This window comes from Pituophis catenifer, unplaced genomic scaffold (assembly GCF_029215685.1).
Source record: "Pituophis catenifer annectens isolate HBS135680 unplaced genomic scaffold, rPitCat1.0.hap2 SCAF_1, whole genome shotgun sequence".
Lineage (NCBI taxonomy): Eukaryota > Metazoa > Chordata > Lepidosauria > Squamata > Colubridae > Pituophis > Pituophis catenifer.
Window position 1 is genome coordinate 62,675,693 of NW_027256881.1, and position 14,518 is coordinate 62,690,210.

General features: G+C 35.8%; 1 protein-coding gene across 2 annotated transcripts in view; it reads left to right on the plus strand.

Moving 5' to 3' along the window:
* HEATR5B (HEAT repeat containing 5B) overlaps positions 1 to 14,518 on the plus strand; it is a 44,796-nt gene that overhangs the window by 22,441 nt on the left and 7,837 nt on the right. The window contains exons 21-29 of one of the 2 annotated variants that reach the window (XM_070932511.1): positions 358 to 502; positions 1,725 to 1,964; positions 3,347 to 3,598; positions 5,406 to 5,587; positions 6,770 to 6,838; positions 7,260 to 7,439; positions 11,603 to 11,843; positions 13,399 to 13,656; positions 14,345 to 14,472. In XM_070932511.1, the coding sequence (XP_070788612.1) occupies positions 358 to 502; positions 1,725 to 1,964; positions 3,347 to 3,598; positions 5,406 to 5,587; positions 6,770 to 6,838; positions 7,260 to 7,439; positions 11,603 to 11,843; positions 13,399 to 13,656; positions 14,345 to 14,472 (1,695 nt within the window). The remainder of the gene's footprint in view (positions 1 to 357; positions 503 to 1,724; positions 1,965 to 3,346; positions 3,599 to 5,405; positions 5,588 to 6,769; positions 6,839 to 7,259; positions 7,440 to 11,602; positions 11,844 to 13,398; positions 13,657 to 14,344; positions 14,473 to 14,518) is intronic. The other variant, XM_070932512.1, reaches the window with a different exon arrangement.

Genomic DNA, 14,518 nt, shown 5'->3' on the forward strand with positions numbered 1-14,518 from the left:
ATACAATTGTTAATAAATTAATAATTGATTCAAAAAGTGTTCCTTGCAGAATAATTAGACATCCTGCATATTGTTTCTTTCTGTGAATAAAGATCAGGCAGTTGCTATGTTATGTAAAAGTAGAAGATTTAAATGTATTTTATTGGAAGAAAAATATTTAACATCTCTGTTTAAAAATTGTATTTGGCTTTGTCATAAACTGAGTTGAAGTTCATGCATCTCAAAATTGCCAAGGTTGAGAAACACAGATTGAAATGGTTTTACATAATATGTAGGCAGCAAGCGATTGCCATTAATCTGTAGAAGCTACATTTTGAAGTAACCAAGCCCTTTTCGGCTGCTTTTTGATGGTTATAGGTTCACCTATGCAGCTCCCACTTGCTTCTACGTAGGGCTGCAGTAGCATGTTTGAGGCAGCTTGCCCAAAGAGAAGCAGCAGAAGTATGTGAATATGCCATGAGTTTAGCAAAAAATACTGGAGATAAAGAGAATAACGGGACAAGTAAGTATCGGACCAAACAGTGGAACTTCTTAAACGTATTTTCTGGGATTTTTTGTTTGTTTTTCAGCTACATTTTTCTCTCTCAAAATTCTGCAAATAATACAAATATTCTTTCTTTTCACAGGTTGATAGATTGTTAGTAGTTTTCTCTTGATTGACTGGGGAAAGGCATTCGCTGAGCCTAGGCCTGCAGAGATGAATAGCAGTTTTATCCTCTGCATTTTTAATTAATTGTTTTGTATAACATGGAAGGGTGCTTCCTAAGATATGGAAAGATGAATCGAAGAGATCTTATTAATTCAGTCTGACTGTGGAAATCTAGATGAAATCTTGCTGTAAAATCTTGTTTAACAGGTTTTTGTTCACATGAAGATCTATGGTACTGCAATGTAACAATTATTCTTGTTTCTTTAATGGATTGTAGCCATTGTATCAGTGGTGAAATCTAAAATTTGTTACTACCAGTTCTGTGGGCATGGCTTCGGTGAAGAGGTTGTTAAAAAATGCTTTCAAAAGGTTCTGACAATCCCAGCGAGTTGCCTGATTAGCAGAGACTTTTTTTCTTTTAAATGCCTCTGCTGATCAGGCAACTCATCTTGGATCGTCAGAGGCATTTAAAAGAAAAAAAGGGTTTTTTTCTTTTAAATGCCTCTGACGATCCAAGTTGAGTTGCCTGATCAGCAGTGGCTTTTTTTCTTTTAAAAGCCTTTGACGATCCCAACTGAGCCGCACAATCATCAGAGGCTTTTTTTTTTTTCACTTTTAAAAGCATTTTTTCGGCAGAAGAGGTTGTAGAAATGCTTTTAAAAGTAAAAAAAAAGCCACATGATTGTGCGGCTCAGCTGGGCATGTGGGGGGGGGGAGGGCAGGGATTTTTGCTACCGGTTCTCTGAACCACCCGCCTCCATCCAGGGCCGGATTTTCCTATAGGCTAACTAGGCTTCAGCCTAGGGCCTCAATATCAAGAGGGGGCCTCAAGATCAAGAGGGGCCTACATTCAAATTGTTAGCAAAATTAAAATTACACTTTCACTATAGGTGAAAGGGCCTCATAAGTGGAATAGCCTAGGGCCTCTTTTCATCTAAATCCGGCCCTGCCTCCATCGCTACCGGATCAGGAGCATTTCACCCTTGCATTGTATTAACTATTACAATTGCACATGAAGTTAAATAATTCAGTAGAAAAATCTCAGATGTTGTACTACCTAATATATGTTTTGCAGATATTAATCCTTTTGCCCTAGGATTTGGCTCTCGAAGAGATAGTCATGGCCGACATCGAGGAATTAATATAACAGAGACAGGACTGGAAGGAGTTCTTTTTGGAATGTTAGATCGTGAGACTGATCGGAAATTGTGTTCTGATATTCATGATACTTTGGGCCATATGCTTTCATCTCTGGCGGTGGAAAAGCTCTCTCACTGGCTAATGTTATGTAAGGATGTCCTCGCAGCATCCAGCGGTAAGAATCTGAAAATGACTTGGTAAAGGAGTGAAGAAAATATTATTTGTTGTCTCCTCTTTCAGTAGAGGTTCTTTTGTTTACTGTAAAAGAACTGTGCAGTTTGCAATCTGTTATGTTTCAGCAAATCTTTTTTATAAATTATTAAACCAAAACCTTTTTATTTATTTATTTGAATGTATGAGCCACCTAATTCCAATGAACTCTGAACAGCTGATAAATACTTCCTGATTTACCTCAGACAACAGTGGAAAAAGCTTTGAATGATTTTTATGCTTTGGCTTGTGCAATGGGACTTAATAAATACCTTCATAAATGTGGCTTTTTAAAGAATTTTTAAAATTAATGTTTTGAATGAGATAAAGGAGAAGAGCATTTGGAGAGATGGCCCTCTAAAAGTTGAGCGATTCTTAACTTTTGTGCTACAACTGCCTAAATGTTAAAAATCATAGTATTTGAAATTTATCTGTAAAATTAGGTTGTAAGCAAGTGAACCCAATAAGTCATTCATTCATATATTTTCCTGACATTTAATGGTACATCTATGAAATGTATTTAAATGTTAATTGTGTTTTACATAAATAGATAATTGACCTCATAATTTCAGTGATTTAGGCATATTTTAAAACATTTCATTGCAACATAATACAAGTAGCTAAGATTTGTAAAACATTAACATGCTTCATTATCTTTGTTGAATTAAAAAGCTGCTAGTTTAACAAATTGGCCATATACTTTCTTTTCTTTAATTTCTTTCCCTTAAAGACTTATTTCCTAATTTTTAAAAATGTTATTTTGTTCTGTATTACTTTCATTTGTAACTGAGATATACAGTAGTTGCACGAATTTTCTTTTTATACATTGTGTACAGCATTGCAAATGTAATGTTTGAAAGGTTCAGATGGCTTAAATGGATCAAAACACAAGACAGTTTTTTTTAAGTGACAATATCTGGGAAGTGAAATTCAATCTTCTTTTTTTCTCCTTTATGTGTTTTCTTGGTAGAAATGTTAACATGTTGCCTACATTCTTGACAACTTTATCATGGTTTTCGGAGAAACCAGGCTATTTAAAGGCAAAATTGCAATTGTGAAATTGCAATACCTGAGATTGTTTGCATTTCACATGAAGGTTTATATGAGCTATTAGTTTTATTTGGGACCACTAGGTTGGTAATGATCAGAAATAAAGCTGCCTTTGTGATAGCAATCCAATTGCGAATGCTGTCATCTCTTGTCTTTTCACCAGATGAAAACGATGCTGTTCTTCCACCCTTTTATCCTTTTATAGGTTATGATTTTAATAACTAATCTTGGATGTTTTATTTAAGCCTCAGTCCTCAATATTTTGCATAAATATATGCTGTATCTTATTATATACAGATATGACAACTACAGCTCCATTAGGAGGTGAAAAAGATGAAGATTTGGAGAAGAAGGATGAAATGGATGACGATACAATGTTTACTACTCTGGGTGAAGATGACAAATCAAAGCCCTCTGTGGCTCCTCGCTGGGCTACTCGAGTATTTGCCGCAGATTGTCTGTGTCGAATTATCATGCTCTGTGAACATGCAAATAAAGCTCACTTCGATCTAGCTCTGGCCCGCTCTGCCAAACTTAGAGACCCTAAAAGTAAGGAATAGTCTGTTTTTTCTCTTCTTTTTTTCTTGAATTTGTTTATCAGCCACTTTAAGGTAATTTGAATGAGTAATCAGGGATTATTTTTGCCTTGATGAAAGATGGATTGCTGTAGCCATATTATACTTCAAAATACCTTACATGGTTTACAAGTATGTTTTCCTGCAGTTTTTTTCTGTCTATTTACATTTTAAATTGCTCATCAAAGTACAGGTAGTCCTCGACTTACCACAGTTCATTTAGTGACCATTCGAAGTTACAATGGCACTGAAAAAAGTGACTTATGACCATTTTTCACACTTATGACCTTTTGCAGCATCCCCATGGTTATGTGAGTAAAATTCAGATGCTTGGCAACTGATTCATATTTATGATAGTTGCAGTGTGCCAAAGACATGTGATCCCATTTTGCGACCTTCCGACAAGCAGAGTCAATGGGCAAAACAGATTCACTTAACAACCATATTACTAATTTAACAATTGCAGTGATTCATTTAACAAATGTGGTAAGAAAATTCGTAAAATGGGGCAAAGCTCACTTAACAAATTTCTCACTTAACAACATAAATTTTGAGCTCAATTGTAGTTGTAAGTTGAGGACTACCTATATGTTCTGCCTATTTAGATTTGTTTTTCTACAACTGAAATTTAGATAAAAGAAGATATTTTAAATTATTGTTTTGCTCTTTAATATTCTCACGTTCACTTTTGAATTTTGTTCTTATATCATTCCTTCCTGCTTTTGTTCACATTTTAAGTATATCCCAGACCATGGTTTATTGTAAAGCTGTTAATCATAGTTTCCTTAGTTGGGTATAATGCAAAATATGGTTAATTCGACTGGGAAATCTTAAATGTAAGGAAGATGAAAGTGGTGGTACAAAGATCAAACAAATCATTTTCTGCAGGCTATCATTGTGAGCTTTTCAGAATCATCTGAATGACCTGTGTGCTTAAAAGTTGGGACACCATACTTAAAATTTTCAGATATTTCCATTGATATACGTATTTATCTTATAAAACAAGACACTGGATGTCATTTTTGTTAGAGATTTTAGAGACTGAGTGTTAAATGGGGCAAGTTATTTATATCCAGTGGTGATTTTTCCTTAACAGAAGACACCTTATGTTTTCATAATTCATGCCATATGGTTTTTGCTGATGTTCCCTATATTTTTCTGTATCTCATCAGAAAACTGCCCCAGGGAAGCAGTTTCCAATAAAATAAAATAAATCATCATCATGATAATATATGAATTCTGTATATGGATTTAATCTTTTGAAACTCAATAAAAATGCATTTAATCTCTAACAGTTCTTTCAATTTAATATTGAAATAAGATAAAAAATTTAAAGATGCTAAATGCAATGAAAGCCACGATTGTAAGCTGTTTCTCATCTTTGTAGTTTTTGAATAATTCTGTTTTATAGTCTGAATTAAGCTTTTGTTTCAGAAATACTGTGTATTGTTCCCTTAACCAAATTAACCAATGGCTTGAATCTTAGAAGTGATCACATGTTCTTCTGTGAATAATAGGTACTATGAGCTCACTGACTATGGTTTAGATTTTTGCAGAACACGAGATGAACTCTGTGTCATTATTTCTTAAAATTCTTGTCTTGAGAAGAACAGTGCCTACAAGAGAGGTCCTGGCATTTGAAACAATATTTTTGCTCAGGTTTTAGGGGGGCTTTGCTTTTCTGAAACTGGAGTAAATGCACAACTTAGATTTTTCTGAATCAAAGCTGGCCAATTGTGGGTGACTTTTGAGATAAATCCTTTTCTTGTTTTTATTTTCAGATGACCTTCTAGTGCTTCATCTCTCGGATCTTATTCGCATGGCATTTATGGCTGCAACTGACCACAGCAATCAGCTGCGAATGGCTGGTCTCCAAACACTTGAAGACATTATCAAGAAATTTGCAGCAGTTCCTGAACCAGAGTTTCCAGGCCATGTAATTCTAGAACAGTATCAAGCTAATGTAAGATAATCTTTGGGTTTTATGCCAGTTTAAAATCATATGGGGAAAGCTATGTATCTCATCCCAGTATTGTTTATGTTGGAGTTTTGAACTGCATACACTGATGCTTTTTGACAATGGACAATGGTATACATACATGGAATTCAGTCAGAGCTTTACTCTTGATCTCATTTTATGAAGATTGACTCTAAAATCAAGGTGAGACATTTCTTCATAAAAGTTTGGATTATTCCAAGAAAAAGTGTTCCCTAATTTATTTTATCAGTTAAAATGAATGTGATTTTGCTTGTTTTGTTTTGCTCTGGGAGGGTACTACATGAGGACTACATTGTGTGTCTCAGAAAAACACCATTAATTAATTCATCCATTTGAAGAAATATATAAAAATCTCATGATGTTTTCAGTTAGAACTGAAAAATTCTATGAGGTTTGGCAATCCAAATCTATGAAGTTTGGAGATTTTGACCATATTAAGAGTTGTGATATTATATTGCATTATAATATGCCACATATTCAAAAGTAATGTAATTAATTTTTTTACTTGGCTGTGCACCGCCCTGAGTCCACTAGGAGAAGGGCGGTATACAAATTTAAATAAAATAAATAAAAAATTGTATTGTATGGGTCCATTAATACCTTCAGGGGGCATATAGTGATTCCTGCTTTCCATTGTACACAGAAGCTTTCAGTTACGAAGTAGTACTTCATATGAAGGTTGCGAGCTGATGGTCTAGACTCCTACAAATTTAAAATAATTACATTTTAAAATATATAGTGTGGATTATTCATTCATATCTTTTGTTTCCTGTGAATACTTTTTAGAACTTAAAAGAACCTATAAAAGAATAGGTTATAGAAATAAGGTTCTTTAGAAATAGCCATCTTGCTCTTTCCATCCTGTCCTAACAGTAGCTCTTTAATCACCTAACATGTTATAAACCTGACTAGAATCCATTCAAATCACATGCTCATTTCCTTTTTGACTGACATTAACACCATTGCTTATTACAGAAATGTTGGTATAAAGCAATAAATAACAGTACTTTATGGATCTCTGTGCTTCTAAAATTGGATGTTGTTTCTCCATGAAAATGACACTAATAGATGAAACAATTAACAGAGTATAGGAATTCCAATTTCGGTTGCTGAGATATGAGATATTTTGCTTTCTTTCTTCTTTAGGTTGGGGCTGCATTAAGACCGGCTTTCTCCCAGGATACCCCTTCAGATATAACCGCAAAAGCTTGCCAGGTACAAAGAAAAGCATTAATGCAATTTCAAAAATTCAAAACACAATACATGGAAATGAGAGAGAAATGAACAGCAAATTTGACACATACCTCTAAAAATATATAGTATAAATATTGTTTCAGTACAGTAGTTCTTAGAACATTATACTGAGAAAGCAACTTGTCTCTTTAAATTTTCTGATCATCTGTATCATTGTGCTATTTAATTATCTTTGAAGGTTTTTCAGATATGTACATAGGGATTTTCCCATTTTGGTGTGAGAGGTATTCTTTCTGATTTTTCAAAAGGCAAGGGATAATCATTTGTATTAATCTCTCCCAGAAAATTTATTCTCTTTTCTTTTGTTTCAGCCTTTCTGTCTTTTGCTGAGATGAGATTCGAATTAATATGTTATTGGATCCATGCTTTCATTGACTTTTAGGTATGCAGTGCTTGGATTGGAAGTGGTGTAGTAAGTGACCTTAATGACCTCCGTCGTGTTCACAACCTTCTTGTCTCTTCTTTGGACAAAGTACAAACAGGAAAAGGGTCTTCCAGCCAGCTGTATAGGGAGAGTGCCACTACGATGGAAAAACTGGCAGTCCTCAAAGCCTGGGCAGAGGTAAATGTTTAGCAATTACCATCTAGCAATTAGTTATTCTAGGTTTCCTGTGGAACGAAGGATGCATTCAGTTCAAATACTCTGTAGTTCCCTGCTGTACCTCTCTTGATTTCATAGCATAGAAATGCAGCCAAAATTAGCTAATTAACAAAATCACACTTGCTTGCTCCTATTACAAGCAACATTTTTTTTTTAGGTTTTAAGCATAAACCAATTACTTGAGTGATACTTGGAGGAAATTCAGCTTAGTTGAGAACTTCCACTGGCAGAATGGGGGAGGAAGAAATCACCATTAGTTCTCTTCTTGCTAGCAGTATTCAATTCCAGTTCTGAGCCTGTTCCATAGGATTGGGTAACACTCTGAAATAGTGGTAGTGGTATTTGAGGTTGCAGAGAAAGAACAATTATTGTTTACAGTTGTGGCTATTGTGATTCACACATAGGTTCTGTGTCAGCTCCCTCAATTTAAAAGCTTCTGCTTCTTTTTTATGATTTGCTTCAACGAGAGGTACCAGCTTCATCTTCTATTTCTCCAGATGTCAGCTGGTGAATGATTAGTCTCATTACATTAGGAGTCAATATTTCTCAAGGCAGAAGTGTCAGTTATGTCAACAATCAACAAGCAGCCTAGCTGCACGGCTCAAAACTGCAAGGCAAAAACACCATTAAACATAGGAAATGTGGTGAAAATAACTTTCAGATTTAAACTGCATAAACTGTTATATTGACAGAGCAAAACAAGCTACTATAACGTCAACATGTTTCACATTGTTAGAATTGATATGGCTCCTATTTTTCCAGCTTGTCTATCAACCAGAGTAGGTTTGAGCCTTCTAGCTATCTGGCATGTACTTCCAGGAACAGCAGATATTTTGAAATAGCTCAGTCTTTTTTTTTTTTTTTAATTTGATTTATATGCCGTCCTTCTCCGGAGACTCAGGGCGGCTTACAGTGCGTTTTCTCAAGATATGGTCATTCATGCAAAGTTTGCTCTCATTACTGGAATTATGATAGGCACTACAGATAGGTTTCATCCAGACAACAGTAAGATCACTCTAATTGATAACTTGCATGTTGGTGCAGTTCCCTAGAACCTGGTGACCATATGTCATTTTGTGCCTTCTTTTATAGCAGCTATGCACACTTTTATGGTAGAATAAGGCAATGTATTGGCTGGCTTCCTGAGGCACTGGCAGTGACAATGCACAAATGGAAACATCATGCTTTAGTCCTAGCCATCTGCTTCTCTTACTAATAATACGACACATAATAGTACATAATCAATAATAAGCTCTGTCAACAATTATTCTCCCCTGTTTCAGCAGAAGTGGCCTTGGTTATTAATCTTTAGAAAATAAGTCCTAGTTCCAGTGTCTCCAAAATTTCTTGTATTTATTTCCTCTGATTTTATGGATTCTGTGGATGCCACCAGAATCATTCAGGGCAGATCTCATGCTATTCTATAGATGCTGCAAGATCATCTTAATCAGGAGGCCATCAACTCTTTTCATTACCAGCTTGGTCTAGTGGTTAAGGCACCAGGTTAGAAAACGGGGAACCATGGATTCTAGTCCCATCTTAGCCATGAAAGCCTTAGGTCGATCTTAGGTCAGTCACTCTCTCTCTCTTAGCCCAACTCACCTCGCAGGGTTCTTGTTGTGGGGAAAAAGGAAGGAGGAAGATATGTTGGATATGTTCACCTCCTTGAGTTATTTGTAAAAAGAGTAAAGGTTGGATACAAATAAATTTAGAACAAATTACTCCCCAGAAAAATATTTGTCTCTCAACTAGACCAGATCTGAATACTACAATTTGACTGACGATTTAGACGTGACTACTTTCAAATTTATGAATGGAGTTATGATCTTTCAGCTGAGGATCAATTCTGTGGCAATTTCAATAGCCCTAATGGATGGCTTTACTGTTTTTTCTTCACCCAATTATAAAACAGTTTTGAAAAAGTTTTATCAAATTTGTTTCGCCATATAGTGTATCTTCTCTGCCTAAAAATTCTGTCCAGTATTATCCAAGTTGGTGTTGCTCGTTAGTCTCCAGAATATGCCTTTTTCATTTTCTGACATGGCATGGCAGAGCTTAGCATAACATTTTGTCTATGTCCTTCATTCAGATTGGCCCTATTTGATTTTTTCATAAGGACAAGATTGTTGTTTATGTAGAGATTTTTTTTGGTCCAAAGACAAATCTGAATTTATGTCACGTTTCTATGACATAAAATTTGGGACTGCTATTGAGCAGTCCCAAATTCTTGATCCTGAGTGGACTACATGGCATTGTGTGTTTCTTAGAATTTATAGCCTCTATAAGGTGGTCACTTTCATAATTTAGTCACAGGAAAAGTATTTCATTTTATTTCTAACATTTTGCTAAATGACTCACAGCCATTGCTAGACTTCATTATGATCATTATGGCTCAGGGCCAGGCTATCTTCGAGACCGCCTTCTACCACATAGCTCCCAGCGACCGGTAAAATCCCACAGAGTCAGTCTCCTCCGGGTCCTGTCAGCTAAACAATGTCGGCTGGCGGGCCCGCGGGGGAGGGCCTTCTCTGTGGCTGCCCCGATTCTCTGGAACCAATTACCTCCTGAAGTCCGGCCCGCGCCCACCCTATTGGCCTTCCGCAAAGCAGTGAAAACCTGACTCTTCCGGCAGGCCTGGGGCCATTGATCTGGTTATAATGATCTTGCAAGACCCGGCCAAGAATTGGAGTGCATGTGTTTTAACGTTTTTAAAGTTTTTAAAGTTTTTAATGTTTTAATGTTTTTCTTTTTAACATTTTTTATGGAATTGTTCACATTGTTTTATTCTTTGTTGTAAGCCGCCCAGAGTCCCTTGGGAGTTGGGCAGCATAGAAATGCGACAAAATAATAAAATAAATAAAATAAAATAATAAAATAAAATAAAATAAAATAAAATAAAATAAAATAAAATAAAATAAAATAAAATAAAATAATAAAATAAAATAAAATAAAATAAAATAATAAATAAAATAAAATAAAATAATAAATAAAATAAAATAAAATAAAATAAATCTAACTAATATCCATATTCTGCTTTTCAGAGTTGTTTGATGAGGATAGTGGATCTTAAACTGTTTTGGAAAAGTATAATGTTGCCTGAGATGTATGTTTCCCCTTCTGATTGAAATCATCCATATTTATCAGGCACTATCCATTGGATACACAGCTTCTGAAAGCTAGCCTATGTCCTGTATTGCACACTTCACTTCCCCCAGATTATATTAACATGCTAATCACCTGTACTGTATGTGTGATAGAGACTGAAATGAAGAATTGGTTACTAATTTTTTCAGTTAACTCTGGTTCTGTAAATTTCCAGACTGCTGTCCTCTACACTTAGGTTTGAACTTAGTTTATCTTCATGCTGATCCTTTAAAATTTGATCTCCCACTGGAGGTCTTGAGAATTAAGAAAAAAGACAACGGTGGCAGGGAAGACTCCTGCTTTTCTGTAAAGTGTGTTATGGTATAATGTAGAGATCCCACCAAAATCCTAAGCTCTTTTAGGATTTTCTCTTATACATTTTCATTTAAAATTTCTAATACAGCTATTTTGAAAGTTTTTTTTTTTAACTTCATGGTTGCGGAGCCTTTAAATTAAATTTTAAAATTCTTTCATAATGGTTTAAGCCCATGTAAATTTTCTAAGAAATGTTAAAGTTGTTCATTTCTTGTACAGAATTTAATGTACACATTAAACACAATAATTGTGAGCTAGCATGATATGGTATGCAAAGTTTTTAAATGAAGTACATTGCAGGTACAGACTTGCTGGCTGATCTTAGGTAACATTCTTATCTGAGCCTCTCTTCTCTGAATGCAAAACAGTCAAAATAATGACCTATTTTCCTGGATTGTGGTGAGAGTGAATATCGGAGGACTTTTAATTTGTCTGATGAAAAATGTGATTACTAAAATTTTCCTGTTATTCAATTGTATTTGGACACTTTCTTTACAGTATATATAATGGTACTAGTAAAACTAATTCAGGTCACTACCTAAATTCTCTTTTTAAAGTCTTTTTAAAGTAAGCAGAGTTCAGCATGTACTCTATTTAATGATATGTAAGTCATATTTTATATTCTCTACACACTTGGTAATATGTTGCATGCACTTTACCTAAAGGTATATGTTGTAGCTATGAAGATTAAAAAAGAAGCAGAGACCAAACCAAAGAAAGCAACAAAAAATGGAGGAGATGATGATGATGACGATTATGGTGCAGCAGATGAGCTGCCACCAGATAGTCTGATAACCCTTGTTCAACCAGAGCTGCCAACTCTTAGCCGTCTCTGGTTAGCTGCCCTCAAAGACTATGCCCTTTTGACATTACCAGCTGAATTTGCAAGTCAGCTTCCTCCAGATGGTAAGGCATGCATTTTATTCATAATCCAGTTGCAAAGGTAGAAAGCAGAAAGCTCCACATTATCCATTCATTTGCTCTGCTGTCCTTTCTGACATGAGAGAACATTGCAAAAATGCAAAGGTGCAATTACTTTTGGTCAAAAGCATTTGGGTGGAGAAGGAAGGTGCAGCAAAAATATCATTCCTAATTCCTTATAAACTGCCATTTACAAGTTAGTAAACTTAGTGCTTGCATGTATCAGCAGTATTTTTATACCATCTCCCTTTTAAATACATTGCTTTGAAATTCATTTTAATGATGCCTTAATCTTCAAGTCCTCATGCATGAAGCAGCTTGGTAAACATAAGTGATACCAATAGTTCAACTTTTTTGTTAATTTGACAATCGGTATGATATACTGGAATCATATTAAGCAGTTATGTTATGAATTATGTCTTTATATAAGCTACAGATACTTGTGTTATATCACTAATGTGGCTAGATGTATTAGTAGCTATCATTTGATCATCCACTTCTTGCCTTAAGACTTCTCACAGCACTTGCTTTTGTAATGTACTTGTATTTTCTTCTCCCCTCCAGTCCCCCACCCCCACCCCGTGCTTAGTCACAGTGGAACTTGCTAGGTTATGGAGCTTTGTATGGCTTTTTCGTGGTGCTTAGCCTTTTTCTTTGGGATAGCTCATTGAGCCTCATTTGTGCTCATCCCAGCTTCTTCATTCCAAATCGGTCTCTCACAATCTTAGTAAAGGGACTGCTTGATTTTTCTGCTGGCTGTTTGCAAACCACTTAGTAGTCAGAGCAAGCTTGAGAGGTCTGTAAACAGCCTTCCACTGTTGCAATTGAAAATTTGGCACCATCAGCCTGCAGGCAACAGTTGCAGCCATTGGCACAATGCAGGCTCCACTGGATGCTAGCACTGTTTGTAGATGGCTCACAGTTAACACTTTTGGACTCTGGTGCTGTCCTCGGTCATCTTGAGGAAACTGGATAGCCAGCTTTCAATAATGGATTGAAATTGTGACAGAGCTACACAAGCCAGCATGAGTCATGTGGTGTGAAATGGCAAATAAGTCCATTACCAATCAAGCAAGATACTTTTGAGAAGAAAGCTGCTACACAAAAGCTATTTGGTACTTTGTGACTGGACTGATTCAGTGAAAATATTTACATATATGCTGAAATCTCTGATTATCTAAAGTGGGTGTGTGAACCACGCAGGAGGTGGAACCCACCTGTATTGTAAAATTCCCTTGACTTTGGCATGAGTCAACAGAACTGTGTAGATTTCTTGAGAACATCATGATATTGTAGTGATTTCCCACTGCTGCCTTCCGGGGTGTTTTTTGATAGCTCGTATTAGCTTATAAGCCTGATATTCATAGCTATCTCCCATCCAAGAACCAAGGCGGTCCAGCTCTGTTTGTCTTCTGAATCCAGACAAGAGGGATCAGATGTCTCTGTGTCTTGAGGGATATATTACAAACATGTATTAAAATGATACTATAATTGTTATTGTCTCTATCCCTTATTAAAATGCATTATGATTCTTTAACAGGTGGAGCATTTTACACTCCTGAGACTATTGATACAGCTAGACTGCATTATCGGAATTCATGGACCCCAATTTTACATGCAGTTGCACTATGGCTAAACAGTACAGGGTTTAATGCCTGTGAAACAACAGAAGATGCTTCAGCAGCCACACCTCTACAAAAGCATGCCACGCCCATTATGTTAAACCCGGCGTCAGAAACTCCACCTTCCACCAAAACTTTGCAAGAAATAAATAAAGACAGAATGCATTTGATTTTAGGTAATGCTTTTCAGTCCATTACAGAAGTCTGTACAACTTACGATCACAATTGAGCCCAAAATTTATGTTGCTAAAAGAGAAATTTGTTAAGTGAATTTTACCCCATTTTATGACTTATCTTACCACATTTGTTAAGTAAATTACTGCAGTTGATGAATTAGTAACACAGTTGTTAAGTGAATCTGGTTTCCCCTTTGATTTTACTTGTCAGAAAGTTGCAAAAGGTGACCCCATGACCCTGGGACTCTGCAACTGTCATAAATGTGAGTCAGTTGTCAGGCATCCAAATGTAAATCATGTGACCATGGAGATGCTGCAACGGTCATAAATGTGAACAATGATCATAAGTCACTTCGTTGTAACTTTGAACAGTCACTAAGTGAACTGTTGTAAGTTGAGGACTGCCTGTAGTGTATTAGTTGTTTTATCACACATTACCAAATAACAGGATTATTATTTTTAGGTTTATGGCAGTACTACAAGAAACTAGAGAACCACTCTAGTTTCAAGAATACCCAGATCTTTCTTTGTAGTGTGTGAAAACACTGTTTTACTGAAACTAAAAACTCAAGATTTAATATACAGCTTTTGCATGTAAAGACTATTAGGACCTGTACTTCCTCTATGCCTTAAAATCTGCAAAAATACTACTTTACTACTTATAAACTTAAAGTAATTTGCTCCCCAGGTGTTAGCATACAGTTTCTATGTTCTCCTCGACCAGAAGAGCCTGTCGAACACGTTATGTCCTGTTTGCAAGCAGTGCACACTTTACTTGATTCCTCTTGTGCTAGAACCCATATTGCAGAAGATCAGGTATGTTGCAGACAAATTATTGTTGCAGTCCATTAAGCATGTAAAA